The 16,729-nt window shown below is 38.2% G+C and overlaps 1 protein-coding gene across 28 annotated transcripts in view; it reads left to right on the forward strand.

The window, feature by feature from the left end:
- znf423 (zinc finger protein 423) overlaps nucleotides 1-16,729 on the forward strand; it is a 218,887-nt gene that overhangs the window by 111,896 nt on the left and 90,262 nt on the right. For 12 of the 28 annotated variants that reach the window (XM_073929352.1, XM_073929356.1, XM_073929354.1 and 9 more), the window contains one exon: nucleotides 8,884-8,904. The exons of the other annotated variants lie outside the window; for them this stretch is intronic. In XM_073929352.1, coding sequence (XP_073785453.1) covers nucleotides 8,884-8,904 — 21 coding nt within the window. The remainder of the gene's footprint in view (nucleotides 1-8,883; nucleotides 8,905-16,729) is intronic. 28 annotated transcript variants of the gene reach the window in all.

Below are 16,729 nucleotides of genomic sequence, written 5' to 3' on the forward strand. Positions count from 1 at the left end.
TAAACATTTTTTTCTTTTTTACAAACTACAGTAACAGAACACAATAAAATTATAAAAAAGTTTCATAAAATAAAATATATGAAAATAACAGTAACAATAAAATGGTAAATTAAAAAATGTCATTACTAAACATACATAGGTCAGAGAGGGTCAACTCTTTATTTACTCAGTTATAGGTTAATATCAACTGTAAATTCCTAATCTAAAGAGAGGATTGAGAGGGGGAGTTCTGTAGGTTGTAAAATGAAAAAATGTTAGTTTTTTTTTTGGATGAGAATTAGATAGTAATGTTTTTATATTTCTACAAAGATTGGATGGAGCAATCTAATGTATTCAGTCCACTTTGACCAGAGATTTCTAAATGCATTAATTTGAAGTCGAAAGAAGAATGTCATTTTTTCCATCAAATAAATGTTATATACTATTTCTAGCCATTCTTGGGTTGTTGGGGATTCAAGAATTAACCAGTGTCTTGTAATTACTTTTTTGGCTGTGATTATTAAAATATCAAGTAAGTATTTTTCAGATTTACTTAATTGGATATCAGAGTTTCCAAAATAAATAAGCATGAATTGAAAGGGGCGATTTACTTTCTCTGTGCAATTTGATTGAACAGGAATCACAGGACTGATATTTCTAATCCCCATAGACAGGAAATAATAAAGTAGTGAGTTGAAGTTGAAGAAAAATAGTGGAAAATAATACAGCACTACAAATGTACTCAATGTAAAGTAAAAATACACATTTTTTTAAACTCCTTAATAAATTATAATTTCTGAGAAAAAACTACTCAATTAAAGTAATTTTTTGAGTATTTGTAATTTGTTACTTTACACCAGTGTTTCTCAACCACGTTCCAGAAGGCCCACCAACACTGCATGTTTTGGATGCCTCCTTTGTCTGTCACACCCATTACAGGTCTTTCAGTCTCTGCTAATGAGCTGATGATCTGAATCAGGTGTGTTTGTGATTAAGGAGACATGGAAAGTGTGCAGAGCTAGTGGTCCTCAAGGAACACGGTTGAGAAACACTGCTTTACACCACTGTAGATTTAAAGCCACTGTACAAACAATCATGGCAAGCCAAATTTTTAAAGTATCAGTCAGATTTAGTGAGAAATAGTTGGTCGATTCAAGCATGTTTCCTAAGTACAAATGAATTTATGAATATTCAAGCAGTAACATTTTCTATATTTTAAGAATTGTCCTTACTTACAAGTTTATCTCACAATTTCCAAATGTCATTTTGTGGACAGCCTCATTTATATATTATTTGTGTTTTGTGATTGATCATGCCACGATCAAGCCATTACTGAATTAGCTTTATTTTGACTGCAAATGCAGTTGATGCCTTTTCACTGTGACATATATTTAATTATTGCTAATTGTTAGGCTTGAACTTACTAATTGAGGGAACATTTAGCAGGCTACATGTTCTTCTCCTGCCGTGTTAAATAGAAGAATTTAGCTTTGTGCTTTTTGCTCACCGTTTGGCAGCTGTGGAATTCACACAAATTTGATCTCTCCGCCTTCCGTGTTTCATCACTGCTTTCACTATGCATATTCATGCTTGCTGCACTGCCAAAAGCATGTGTGTGTGTGTGTGTGTATGTGTATGTGTGTGTGTATGTATGTGTGAGCATGGCTGTTGCGTATATGTTAGAGATGTGAATGAAGTTGACGTGAAACCCCTTGTGCATATCTTCCCGTATATACCTGCTCTTATATGTAAATGACTGACACGTATGATAAGAGCTTGCATACACAGACAGACGCATTCTGTCAAGCAAACACTCGCTTCCCCTTTCAGTTGTCCTACCTTTTTGCAGAGGTGCGATCATACCTCACCTAGACTCCCACATCCCCCTTCCTCTCACTCTTTCCAGCTCCGTCCCCCTCCTCTCTCTCGCGCGCTCACAGTCACCAGTAGACTGAGGTGACACCTCATCTCAATCAGTTTACCTCCTCAAACTTGCAACATCTGCTCCTCTCTTTTCCTCTCCTCTCCCCTTTTCTCTCGTGTCCTTCCTGCGAGCGCCCCACCACTGCGCGAACACACTGCCTGTGTCATTTTCTGTACCGTCACTTTGCTCCACCAGCAGCCCAAGAGAAACGTGCGCCAATCACGAGAGACTTTCCTCCCACAAATTGCTAAAAAAACACACACACCACACACACTTTTAACATTCATTTTACACACCTGAAGGCTTCCTAAGGCATGCTTCAGGTGGTTATGGCACCTTGAGGTTTTGTGACTTGATCTTTAATTTAGGTTTAGATTATGTTGGTGTCGTTTCAAATCTTGGGCGCCCGTGTTTGCATGTAAGTGGCATTGAGCATTGGTGAGGGAATCGATAAAGATTTCGGGCTGTTGCGGTTTGCTGCAAAAGAGCTTGATTACACCGAGATGGGAGGGGTGGAAAAAGCCTAGTGTTTTAATTAATCCGACTGGTGAGGCAGGCGAATGCGATCAGAGCTCCGTTCTCCAGGAGGCGGTGAGCCTGGAGGAATGTGGGTTTATTTTTCCCTGCCTGTTGATTGAAGCCGTGTGATTATTTAATGTAGACGTTTGTCTCTGTGCGGAGAGACCGCGTAACGATTTTCCTTAGCACGGAGGCGGCAATCCGTGTGTACGGGAAAAATGAATTTCATTAGCGCTGCCCTGATTTCATCAAACAACCAACGGCTCCAGACTGCACAGGGTCATGCAGACTTTTATTTACTGTGTGTGTTTTTTTTTTATACTGCATTATCATTAGTTTCATGTTGCAGTGATAGTCTGTTCAGCTTCGTTTTTAGCTTTGTCTGATCCCATTGACTCGTTACTCTTTTAACCTATAAAGTGGATACGTTCCATTGATCTGTTTGAGATTTTTTTTCATTTTTTATATAATTAGTAACATTAATGCACATTCCAAAACAGATAAATTATGCATTGATATGTTTACAGCACACATTAGTCCAGTGCTATGTACAATATATTGATTAAAACATGCTTTTTTATAACTAATATACATGCCAATTTTATGACCTCAAATTAAAGGTCAGACTTTTTAAAATGTTTGTAGTTTAATTTGACACATTTTAATAATGTATGTGGGAATACATTTTTTTATCTTATGATGGAAACAGAATCTTGACAATAACATTTTCACACCTCATCTGAAAACACACACTTAATATTATGAGAGTCAGTGTAAACCCTCTCATTTCCCCTGTGAGGAGAAAGAAACTACAATACACCCCACACGAAGACCTGTGTAAGACGTGACAAGCTGACTGGACTGAAGTGAAGAATGAAGGAATAGAGCTGAGAATTGTTGTGTGTTGTTTCGTTTAGGTGTGTGACTAGTGGTGTGACACAAAGATACCTAAGCCGTCTGATGAATATTGAATGTGTGTCGATGTTCTATTTTATTCAGATCACCATTTGTAACAACTATGTTGTATATTTTAAAAAAATTGTCTGTATGAAATTGAAAAGAGTTACAGATCTTGCAAAGCAGTAACAAAATTCATTCATTCTTTCATTTTCCTTTCAGCTTAGTCCCTTTATTAATCAGGGGTCGCCACAGCAGAATGAACCGCCAAGTTATCCAACACATGTTTTATTGCAGCAGATGCCCTTCCAGCCACAACCCAACACTAGGAAACACACATACACTCTTGCATTCTCATACATACACTACAAACAATTTAGCTTATTCAATTTACCTATAGCGCACAGGTGTCAAACTCAGTTCCAAAAGGGCCGCAGCTCTGCACAGTTTAGTTCCAACCCTAATTAAACACACCTGATCAAACTAATTGAGTCTTTCAGGCTTGTTTGAAACCTACAGGTAAGTGTGTTGGAGCAGGGTTGGAACTAAACTGTGCAGGGCTTCGGCCCTCCAGAAATTGAGTTTGACACCCCTGCTATAGCGCATGGCTTTGGATTGTGGTGGAAACCAGAGCACCCAGAGGAAACCCACACAAACAAGGGGAGAACATGCAAACTCCACGCAGAAATGCCAACTGATCCCACCTGGGATCAAACCAGCGACCTTCTTGCTGTGAGCTGCTTGTGCTACTCACCGTTTTGCCCGCAATATTATAAATTATATGCATATTTTTAAATGTCATAAAAAAGTTAAGCTTTAAAGTGTGAGATAATGTCTGATTTCTATTTTAAAATATACAATGTGTGTGTGATTATTGAAAATATTATTCTTTAAAAACAACATTACATCACTCTATTAAGTGTGTGACTACAGTGGTCAGCATGTGCACTGATGCATGTGATGTATCATAAAATTTAATTTCACTCTCTACAGCATATGTTTAATAATGCAAAAAGTCTTCAAATTACTCCTTGACAGTGTAAGCAGAAAAAAGACGCCATTTTGAATTGTTCCTCAAATGCCAGGAATGCAGATGAAAATGAGAAAGGGAGCTCGATCCAGCTCAGTGAGTTTATATTCATATTAAAATAACAGAACCCCTCTGAGCCAGGCTGTTAGTTTGAGGGCAAAAAGATGTCGTGTCCCACTGTCGGGCCACCCTCTCGGGGACGTGCCCGTGTAGTCACAGGCATCTCAGTGCATTGCTTTTAATTTTAGTCTTCATTTAGCACAGCACCCCTTGATGATCACCTCTGCACAGCGGCGCGCCCTGCTGGCAGGGGGAGAGCCGACGCAAGCGCATGCTCCTGAGAGCAAACACTCGAAATCACGCACGCATATACGTTCATGCACACTCTCACACCTGCAGGGGGCACCCCGTGGGTCTACAGCTGCGTGGTGAAAAACAATAAAGCCTGCAGAATAATAATAAAAAAAAATCCTCTGTGCTCCTGAGAGACCTCCACACACAAAAGATTGTGCAGCGAAAAATAATAGTATTAAAAATACAGACAGACTGACAGATAAGCAAGACAAGAGAGAGGAAAATAAGCTTGAGTAGCAAACAAGCCGACACAAAACACAAGGCCTCTCAGACAATACAACGAGGAGCTCGGCCTAGTATTCCACACGTCCTCCTTGACACGTTCTTGACACTCCTTGTGATAAGGTGTGATGTTTTATAATGTTTGTGTTTTGCTAGGCAGGCTAGACGCACATAGTCTGGTTTGTTTTTCGGGCCTCAATGCAGTCCTTGGGGCTTGACAAGTTTTCTGTGTTTTTCTGTGCTTTTCATGTTGGGTATAAAGTATAGGAACAGTAGGAGAGGGCAAGCAGAAGGAGGCTATACTCATTTCACCTCTCCCTTCCCCCCAACACCTCTATCTCCATCCGTCCATTTGGGCACGTCGCAAGGAAAAGCATGCAGACACTAATGTTGCACTAATCACCGGCGTACAGAACTCACAGCACGTCCACTCTCCTCTCAATCGCCCTTAATCAGCCAACACATTTCAATTAGCATATTGTGTTTAACCTCCCTTTCATCTGCCTTTATTACTGGATTGAGCTGTAGTCAGCCTCTTCACCCCCCTCCGTCCAACCCTGATTCTCTCTTGCTCCTCTCTCCTGTACTGCCTTCCTCTCTCTCTCTCTCTCTCTCTCTCTCTCTCTCTCTCTCTCTCTCTGGCCCCGTTTACACTAGTGCGTTTTAGTTTTAAAACGGCGTTTTAGAATAAAAACTATCCGCGTCCACACTCGCGTTTCACCCAGCGTTTCTGAACTGCTCTCCGTCCACACCAAAACGCTGAAAACGCACATCACGTGACCACACTCACACTCTCGGGCAAGCGCTGCAGCCCATATACCCAGATGAGAGCTCTGCTAGTCGGACTTCTCATCAAGCATCTCCCGCTGGATCTAATATCACTATATTTATTAAACGGGATATTTCATTTATCTTGTTGTCTTTATCTAATGACATATTCCCTGACTTTGGGCATTGGAATCTATTACTTGTTCTCAGGTAACGTGTTTTGGCTGAGAGCAAAGATAAGTTAATGATTAATGTAAGCACGTACATTCTGTATATTGACTGATCGCTTGCCTTTATTTCATATAATGTATAAACTTATTGTATGTTATACTTTTATAATGGCCATTATCGATTATTAAAACTGATATTCAGCAAAAGAGAGGGTATGTTTCGTATTTTCACTGAAATTGAAAGGAGGCAGTTATCGGCTCCGTTTTGTTATAAATATCCACACAGTGAAGATGACGCTTATATGTGCAGCACGACGCCTCAACATGTCTGCTGTCTAAGTTGCTAATATTAAAATGAAAATAGGCAGTTCCTTAAATCATGTTTACATTTTATTGTTGAGAAAGTGAAACAACGAAGCCAGTGTGATGTGAATGAAGTTATAAAGTGCACTGTTCTCTTTGAAGATTTACCCGTGTCCTCAGTATAGTCTGTTTACCATATCAAACTGAGAAGAAGAGACTGCAGCCTTGATCAAATTTGCGAAGTCTGAACTTACACAGAGAGAAAGCAGGACTGAACTGTGCGTGTTAGGCTACTTAATATTCAGGAAAAGCCCCAATCAGAGAGGCGAACGTCTGCAGCCCCGCCTCCGTTTTCAGATGTCTCCGTTTTCCATCATCCATACTGAGACGGAGCAGCAGCGTTTCAGAATGAAAACGGCCTCTCTAGCGTTTTCGAAACGCTCCGTTTTCGGCGCTCGAGAACTCCGGCGTAGTGTGGACGGATGGCGTAACCGTAGCAAAACTTATGCGTTTTCAAACTAAAACGCATTAGTGTAAACGGGGCCTCTCTCTCTCTCTCTCAATGTTTTACTTTTTCAGGGTCTTGTCTGTCAGGCCTACACTTGTACCTTGAATGTGAAGGAATAGTTCACTCAAAAATGGTGTCATCCTTTGTGCCCAGCTATATTATCCCAATCTTGCATCACTTACTTTTATTGGTGATACATTAAAGATATTTTAAAGAATGGTGGCAGCTAAACCTTATCAGTTCCCATTGACATCCATTGTAACAACTTTGTATAAAACCAAAACTGCCATCAGTATTATGTTGCCTTTAGTTAACAAGGAAATCATACAGGTTTAGAGTGAATATGTGGGAGTGTAAATGATAACAGAATTCTTCTAAAAGTTTCTGTCCTTTTTTGCTCATCCACATGTTGTTTCAAACTGGATTTAAACATTGAAAAACAAAATCTGTATACAGTTTTATTTCAAACCAGTTTGCCTTTAATTTTTTGTAGTCAAAAATTGATATTCTAAGAAAGAAATGTATAAAAGTAAGTTCATTTTTGGGTGAACTATCACTTGTTAGTTTGCTCATTTCATCAAATTATGAACAAGTATTCAAGGATTTTAAAAACTGAAAATGTAGTTGGTCAAAACCTTGGACAATAGGATGTTTGTGCTGCAGGAACTTTAATTTCCTAAAATATTGGCAGAAGTGTTCACCTTTCTTTTCTTTTCTTTTTTGCCTTTATTTTAACAAAACACAACAACAGAACAATGACCACAGATTACAATCAACACATTTCTCAACATCACAGCACATAATGAAGATCAAAAAGAAGACATAAAAATACACAAAGCAATAATAATAATTAGTTAATAGTGATCTAAGGTTTTTCAAAAGTGTAATTGAAATCTTGGGACCTACAAACTCAAGGAAAGGAGTCCAGTTCCGATAAAAAGTATCAGTGACATAAGATCAAATATTACTTATTATTATCATCAGAAATCCATTTAAGAAATATTTCGTATGGGTAGCATAGGTAAGAAAGTTAAACAACCTCCTGTTTGTTACACTGTTCAAATTATTATCAGCAACATCCAACAAAAAATTAGTCGAAGTCACATCTTGTATTAAATATAAGACTTATCTCTAAGAATCTGTACCCAATGCATAAAATGATGTGTTCACTTTTCTGTTCATTCAAATCACAGGAGATAGAACGGATTTCTGTTATAGGTATAGGACACTTGGAGCAGGGGTGTCCAAACTCATTCCTGGAGGGTCCTGGAGCGTTTAGCTCCAACCCTAATCAAACACACCTGAACCAGCTAATCAAGCTCCTATTAGATATACTAGAAATTTTCTGGCAGGTGTTTTGAAGCAAGTTGGAGCTAAATTCAGCAGGACCCTTCAGGACCAAGTTTGAGGAACTGACTTAGAGGAACCAAATTAGCATCTACTTCTTTGTAGGGTGTAACCCTAAGCTACCAATTATTTAAGTATATGTTGGGAAAATGCATGCCGTACAATACAAGTGGTACAAAATATACTGTACACTTACAGAAGCCTAAAGATAGAAACTTTGACCTGTTGCCTTTATCTGCAGCATTGTGTTCTTTTCTCTATTTCAATGAAATAGCTCTACAGGCTACCATAGGTGATTTAGCCTGTGTTTTTGTTCAGTTGAATATCCTACACCGTTACATTTTAGATTTTGTTGAATATTAATGCCGGCTGCCTTGTCACTTCAGAATTCCTAGCAACGATGCAAATACATCCAGAAAAATGGCCCAAGGGGGAGATTTTGTGGCACCAGTCTAGTGGTTAGTTGTAACTTCCGAGGACGTTTTTTTTCTTCTGAGGAACACAAATATGATCCAGCAATAAATGGGTGCTATGCAGTTAAAATGGCTATATGTTGAAGTGATTATTTTGACTGGTTGGGAATGACATGAGGGTGAGTAAACGAATACAAAAGTTTTCAATTTTGAGGGAACTCTCCCCTTACCAATGGCCATTTTTTTCTAGATTATAGTGTATTTTGAAAAATTTTACACATGCAAAACCATGGCAGCCCAGTCTCCCTCCATACGTCACCATGAGTGAGCCATGACCCCCATGTCTGACCCCTCTACCACCATCTAACCCTCATGTGATCATAGAGCTGCTGACTAACTGTCACCCTGCCTTCTCTTTCCACCCTCCCTGCCTGTCGGATGGCCTGTAGGAGAGCCCGCCCAGCTGCAAGGTTTGTTCCCCCTTATCTCTCTCCATTTCTAGCTAGATTACCTGAATGAATGACCCCCCCTCCCCTCAAGCACACATACATCTCTCACTGCTTGAGTAGAAGAAGCAGGGCTATAGTAGAGAACAGTGCATGGTTGGTCATAAAAAGGGGTCATGCCATCTTTTTTTTCTCCATTTTTCATTTACTTATTATCTGTCAGGTCCCGATAATGTAGTTCATGCTCATTTTCCATACTTCTTTTGACCCTCAGAATTGATCAGGTCGTTTTTGCCGCATAAGAAATACAATGTGGCTCGAACACAAGAGGCTCATTCCTTTTTTTCATTTTAGATAGGATTAAAATAGTAATTTTTAGGGAACATTTTCCCCACATGTTTCACTTGTTGTTAATAATGTGCCAAGTGGATTAATAGAATGTTATTTTTATGGTGGTGTACAGTAGTCCATTCATACTGCAGTATAAGTAGCCTATATATCCTACTTTGTTCTTATTACAGAATAGGAGTTGTTGCACTGAAAATGTGTGTGGTCTTGGTGTATTATGATATCTCAAATGGAAAGATCTTGGAATTAAATTTTTTCAGAGATTTTTAATGTAGCATTTTAAAACTGGTATCTTTAGATCCATCAAGTATAAACTCAAGGCTGCCACAAAACACGTACACACACAACATGTACACACTGTAAAATCTCAAGACAGCAACATTTTTGAATAAGTAATGCCTTGTCCAAGTAACATTACAGTACATTATAATTGTAGATTCCAACTAAATCAACTACCGGCCGAGGTGTTGTGTTTTTATTTTTTTATTTTTTTATTATTATTATTTTTGGTTTGAAAACAGCTTCACACAGTGCAATCTTGAAATGTTGCCATGTCCTCTTATTATAAGTAACATTTATTAAGCATCTTTTAGCTTAAGCAATACAGTTTATATGGCCCAAACATCCCTTGATTGCTGTGGTTTCTTGCACTATGCATACAGAAGAAGGTCACCTCTGAAATAGGGCTGCACGATTGCACATGATCTTAATCCAGCTTTTCTACATTTTCACGGTCAGGCGAGAAGCATAAAGGCGGTTGCACTTCCCATTGTTTTATATATGTTGCTCAGCAACATGGACACCTCCAAATGGTGTTAAAAGTGTCACATACTGTATTTACAGCATAAAGTATAATTCACCCAAAAATATAATTTCTGTCCATGTAATGACGTATTCGCAGAAGGAAAAATCACACATGAGCTGACGCACTGCTTGTTTACTAATGAGAGGACACCGCATGCCAATGATGTCTACTTTAGTGAACAGAACCTGCATAGGCTTTGAATAACAGGTAATAAAGTTGCAAATAACTTTCAGTTTGTTGCAAACAGAACTGAAAGTGTGACGGCAGCCGTGAAATGAGCCGCATTCGGCAGTGAAAAGTGAAACTGACAGTGTGCACATCTAAATAATTATAACGCATTTTAGAGTTATGATTACGACAAGCGTTTAATATGTTTTATTTTTTTTTCATAGTTAACACACAGTGTTGTGCATGAAAATAAATGTTTGCTGGGTCAGTATAACTCTAGCCTATTTTTTTTTAAATATAATGCAAGAGGGAACCTGGTAATGACAAATGTTTCATTTTACCAGTGGAAAAATGGTCTAATTATGTTCTCAATGACAAATGACAAGCATATGTCTAAAACAAAATAATTTAACTTTAGAATTATGAATAATTGTATTCTCATGTCATCACTTTACTACCAGGACATCTTAAAAGTCTTTCCAAGTCTATACAAAATTGAGCATTTTAACCAACAGTAGACCTACACATAGGCCTAATATTATTATTTTTGTTTTACCATATGTTTGAGAAATAAAAATAATAATAATAAAATAATCAATAAAAATAATTGTTTTATTTTAAAAATCTACAAAATCGTGATCTTGATTTTAGGCAAAAAAAATTGTAATTCTCATTTTAACCAGAATCGTGCAGCCCTACTCTGAAGTATGTTTAATTCCACCATAGTTCTTTAATTCAGTTATGCACACTGCTTAGGGTCTTGTGAATGCAGTTGTCACTACCTGTTTTTTTGCCAAGTTAGATTTTTGCAGTTCTCATTTCAATAAGTTAACTCTGTGAGTGCACTACATGATTAAGCACTACAAGGTTAAATATGTTGGAACAGTGCTAGGATGGCCTTCATATTTTTACTTTTTATTTCTTTTTTTCATTCTTTTCATTTTAATTCTGCTTTACGTAGTTAAATTTGACATGCAAAGAGTCAGGCACTAAATTGGAAATTTAAATTGAACACAGAATATGATGCCATAATATGACCTCTTTAAAAACCTTAGTTATGTTGCCATGTCATTTGATTTCCATACCTCATTCCTTCTGCCAGTTTACGCACATAAATACACACACACACCCACACGCCACATTGCCATAGTGGTTATTTGTGCATGGGGCTGGGCCAGGGGCATGAACGCACATACACCTGAATGAGGTTACTCTCCAGAGAGTATCGCTAATGTAACCGCTGATTCTTAGTTATTCATCTCAGTGATTCTGACGCCTGGAGCACGAGTCACACATGTGTTGTCTAGGCAACACCACATAGATGCTTGCCGTTTAACCCCAGGGTGTTCTCTGTGATGTCATAATAGTCTTCTTGTCTCAACTGTGGGTGCGCTTTTCCATATCTGAATCTTCGTCTTGTCACATCACAGCTATTATTTGTCGAAAATCTGTTCATGTATGCAAGCCGTCACACAGGTTGAGCTTTCCTTTAGTCTGGGGTGAAGCGTTGTGGGATTGAATGTGTTGCTGTTGAGCTTTTGAGCAATGCATTTCCTTTATTTTGAGAGAGAGAGACACTCTTGGACACATGCACACACACACATACACATACACGGAGGCTGGCTACTAAAGGAGACCTGGCACGGTCTCTCTGTGTCAGCGCAGACTTAATGAGGCAGCACACAAGAAGCTTTAGAAGTCAATGGATGTAGATAATGTGGATGAGGGTTCACTTCACTGAGTGCCTGTATGCGAGCAAGCCAGTGTCTAGCCTAGGGCCACGCTGTATGTGTGTGTGTGTGTGTGTGTGTGTGTGTGTGTGTGTGTGTGTGTGTGTACATTCATACTCCAACCCTCCGTTCTGTAGTCACGGAGCAAAAGAAATCATCATTCCTTCACATTGCATGTCACTCCCTGTTATCCAGCCCCTGATGTCTCTATTGTGCGCGCTGAGCCGATGTTAGGTTGAGTGGCTTTGGTGAGAGCAGCTATTCCTCAGTGTTCTGATGTTTTAAAAGGGTTGGGTTGGTTTTTATGGCTTGTTAATGGTGTGGCGCTCTCTACTGCAGCCCATGTGGCAAGTACGTGAGCATGGGAACAGATGACAGCCCCTCATGCACATCATAGACCACCTGGAGCTAGCCAGGCGGAACCTCAGAGGGGCCGGGTAGTGTTTGAGGGGGGATGATGGAGGGTGCGCTGCTAGAGGTGAATGGAGAGAGGGAGAGAGAAGGATGAGGGAGTTGAGCTTGACCAGATTAATGCAGCACACGTGCACTGTTAAATGCATACACATCTGCATATGTTAGGCTTTTACTACACAGGTCTCTGCAATAGTTGATACTGATTGGTCATTATGCGGGCAACTATTTTTGTCTGGTAAACTAAATAATTGAATGTCAAACCCTTTGTTATTCATTTCATTTATAGCTATGTTGGTTTTGTGTGCATCATATTAGTCAATAATATGAAATCAATATTTATTTCAGATTAAGTATTTAGTTGCTTTACATCACGGTTCTGATGACCCTGTTTGTACCATTAAACTGTATGTCTTGACTTAGTTATATTATATTATGTTATATTATATTATATTATATTATATCTTATTATATTATATTATTGAAAACAAAGAATTCTTTGTTTTATTATGTAAAGCAGGATAATTTCTTGAGAGTATTTCGATTAATAGAATGTTAAAAGAAAGAAAAACATTTAAATGAATTAGAAGTTAATGATTGGTTCACATGGAATCTGTGCGTGCAGAAATCTGCAGATTTTTAGCCTGTCATTGAGTGTCTTTATTTACTTGTGTAAATTTAGATTTATTGAGTTTTTAAATTAATTTCAGTAATATTATTGACTAATATGAAAGTTTCAATTTGATTCATTTGCAATACAGTTTGTAAATTAATATTTTCTTATATTTATTTAGATTTATTATATAAGAGACTTGCTTTGTTTACTAAATAAGTGGATCTAGATGGATTTGCATTGTAAACATTAAATAACAGTTAAAAATGTATTATCTTTTTCTTTCATATATTAAGTTTTTAGTTACAATACTTCAAAAATAATTCAGCATAAATCCGCAGATTGTTTACTAAATTCTCAGCAGAAATATCAAAAAATGTTACCAGACCTGTCTGACTTAAATGATTGTTTACACTAATGCATGCTGAATAAAATTTGTATATTGCTTTAAAAGTAGAGATTTGAAATATTTTTTGGAACAACAACAAAAATTCTTTAGGATTTTTTCTTTTTAATTATAATATAGATTAGGGCTGTGCAATTAATCGAAAATTCAGTTTCAATTTCTATTTTGACTTTTAGCGATTGTGAAAAAACATCAATCGAGATAAAACGATTATTGCATCATACACCGCCCCCTTTCCAGTTGAACACATTTGTTGCTCTGCAAAGCTCAGTTTCACGTGAACATTACTAAAAGCATGTACTGTAATGTAACATCGGCAGCACGGGATTCGCATCATTCATTAATGTAGATTCGAATCAATCATGTTTATAAAATCGCAAAAAAGCTGTTGTGTGTATGCGCTCAGCCTTAGAGACGAGCAGAGCAAACACATCTAAAGTCATCTTAATGTGAGTGCTTTAATCGTGAAATACATGCACAAAACGCGTTGTTTAGTGATTATTAATATTTACCCTCATTTATGTAATAAACAAACGAGTTGAGAATCAAAAGACATTTTAAAGTGAAACCATAAGTCAGAACCGTACTGCTCTTAAAGTGACAGTGTGCAATATTTTCTTTTTGTATCATTAATCAAACATTTGTAGCTATAATAAAGGTTTTTTTTACAGTGAAGATGCTTGTTGCACAGTTTGTTTCATATATTTATTCTACTGTGTTTATTAATGTGTAGATTAATTAAGGAAGTCATTGTATAACAGTAGTTTCTTCTGCAGACAATCAAAATAAAATATTGCTTTAGGGGGCTAATAAAATTGACTTTAAAAAAGTTTTCAAAATATTTACACTTGCTTTTATTCTAGCCAAAATAAATGAATCTCTTAGACATCATTTGGGAAATATTTCTGATAAAAAAAAATTCACAGGGGGGCTAATAATTTTGAAAATTTTTTCAACTGTAATCGTTTTCAATAATCGTGATTACAATTATGACCAAAATAAATGTGATTATGATTTTTCCCATAATCAAGCAACTTAATATAGATATAGGTAAAAATGAATTGAAAAGCAGAAAATAAAAACATATATAAACCTTTTAATTTAAAACAAATTGTCATTTGGTACTCCCACATTGTGCATCTCTGTTGTATACAGATATGTATACGGATTCACATTCAAGCTTAAACATGCTGTGAAATCAAAACTGGGTTGAACATGACCCCAACCTGCTCCATGACCAAACATCATAGATTTCATTCCTTCACTCTCCTCAAACCTCTCTTCCAGCCCCCACAGAGAATGTCATGTTGAAAAGAGAGTGAGGCAGCAATGTTTTGCCGAAATGTTTGTTTGCAAGGCTGAGTGATGTCTGATCCCCCTGAGAGCTCATTTTGCCACGTTTGCGCTTGATTTGCTTCTTATGCTGTTTATTAAAGGTAATTACAAGCTGTTTGGAGATCTATAAGAGAACTACTCAGGGGGAGCCTCCTCCAAAAGGTGTGGGAACAGAATGGAAAATGAGGTACACTTGCGGCCAATGTGGCAAAATCACATATGTGGGAGAAAGTGGAGGAAGTGGAGGAAAAGTGGAGGATCGGGTGTACTTAGGCAATCAAGTGTACTCATACGTCATAATCTTTGACACTGGAAGTTGCTAGATCTCATTGAGTCTGCTGGTATGTTAGCATCTTTTTCAGGTAGATCTGGTAGAGGTGCAGCTGCCCCGTTTCCCCCCTTCTCTTCCCCACCGTCCCAGATCCGTCCAGGTGTGTCTCAGCCAGCTGCCGTGGAGGGGAAGGAGCAGCAATATCAGGAGCTCGTCAGCCTCCCAACCCTCCCTTCTCCATGCCGTGCGGTAATTGTTAAAAAGACAAACAAGCTGCCTGCCTATCTGTGCATAATGAAAGGGGGCCAGCCGCAATTTGCTCCTCACTTAATTCGTTAAGTATTCTGAATTTATTTTCTCGAGTGACAGTGGCATCTGTCGTAGCTGGCGGAGAGGACTTATGTGCACGTGACGTTACGCAATAGATGCATGATGAGGGGGAGACGTTGAGGACGGAGTGGTCAGACTTTAGTTTAGCCAAATGTCTTCCAATTTTTAAATAATGTGCTGGATGTCCTTTTCCAAGCAGTTGCAGTAAATGGACTAATGGATTTTAAGTGTAAAAGTAACTCAGTATATATTGCTAATTCTAATAACTACACTCACTTGGTATTTTCTCTTTTTGAACCATTCTCTGTAAACCATAGAGGAGGTTGTGAGTGAAAATACCACTAGTTCAGCAGTTTCTGAAATACTCAGGCCAGCCTGTCTGGCACCAACAATCATGCCATGTTCAAAGTCACTTAAATCACCTTTTTTCCCATATTCTGATGCTCGTATGAACTGCAGCAGATTGACTTGACCACGTTTACACGCTTAAATGCATTGAGTTGCTGCCATGTGATTGGCTGATTAGAAATGTGTGAGCAGTCAGACAGGTGTACCTAATAAAGTGGCTGGTGAGTGTATATTTCTGTGAAATATTCACTGTTTTGAGTTGGATCTTTTTAGTTAATTGGTTGATTACTATTATTCATGGATTAGATTTATTTGGGTCTAAATTGTTTAAGTCCTGTCACAGGACCTAAGGCCTCAGGGGTCCCCATTTGATGACATGATGTTGTTTTAACTCTTGGGTAAATGCCCACTGTGGAGCTCAGTGTGGACTGAAGTGAGTATTGAGAGCACAAAGAAAAATAACATAGAAACTCCACAGTCTCCTGGACTTAAACAGACATGCATTAACGATTGCCATTGTACAGCCACTAGACACCAAGTTCGCATAAAGTCTATCATTTGGGACAGGGCCTTTATTTTTCTCAGAACCCAATCATGGTTTTAGAAGACTTGAAACGTAGAGACTTGAAATGAGTCGTTTGGGCCTTTTTATAACTCTTTTGGATTCTTTTTGAAGCTTGAAAGCTCCAGTCCCCATTCATAGTAATTAAGTAACTTAAAATCTACAGTTCTTTTTTTTCTGAATTTAGCTCTTCCTTTGAGGAAATCTCCCTTAGAGGAAGCGCTTGAGGTGTGCAGATGTCAAGGTGTGTGAATTTTAGCATCAAAGGGATTAAGTCAGGGTATAGTTTCCTATTAACCCAAGTCGACCCAGGGTTTGTCTAGTTGACGTCAGAACAGCAGAGCAGTGCAGGTAATACAGCGATGCCAGGTAAACTGCAAATAATGCCCCTAAATTCTGACTGATAATTAACATCTGCCGTCTGGTGTGATCTTGCCTCTGCACTTCAGCTCAGTGTGTGAGTATATGTGTGTGTGTGTGGGAGGAAGGAATAAGCGGATGTCACAGCTCGTCAGTGCTCTA

Source organism: Danio rerio, chromosome 18 (assembly GCF_049306965.1).
Source record: "Danio rerio strain Tuebingen ecotype United States chromosome 18, GRCz12tu, whole genome shotgun sequence".
Classification (NCBI taxonomy): domain Eukaryota; kingdom Metazoa; phylum Chordata; class Actinopteri; order Cypriniformes; family Danionidae; genus Danio; species Danio rerio.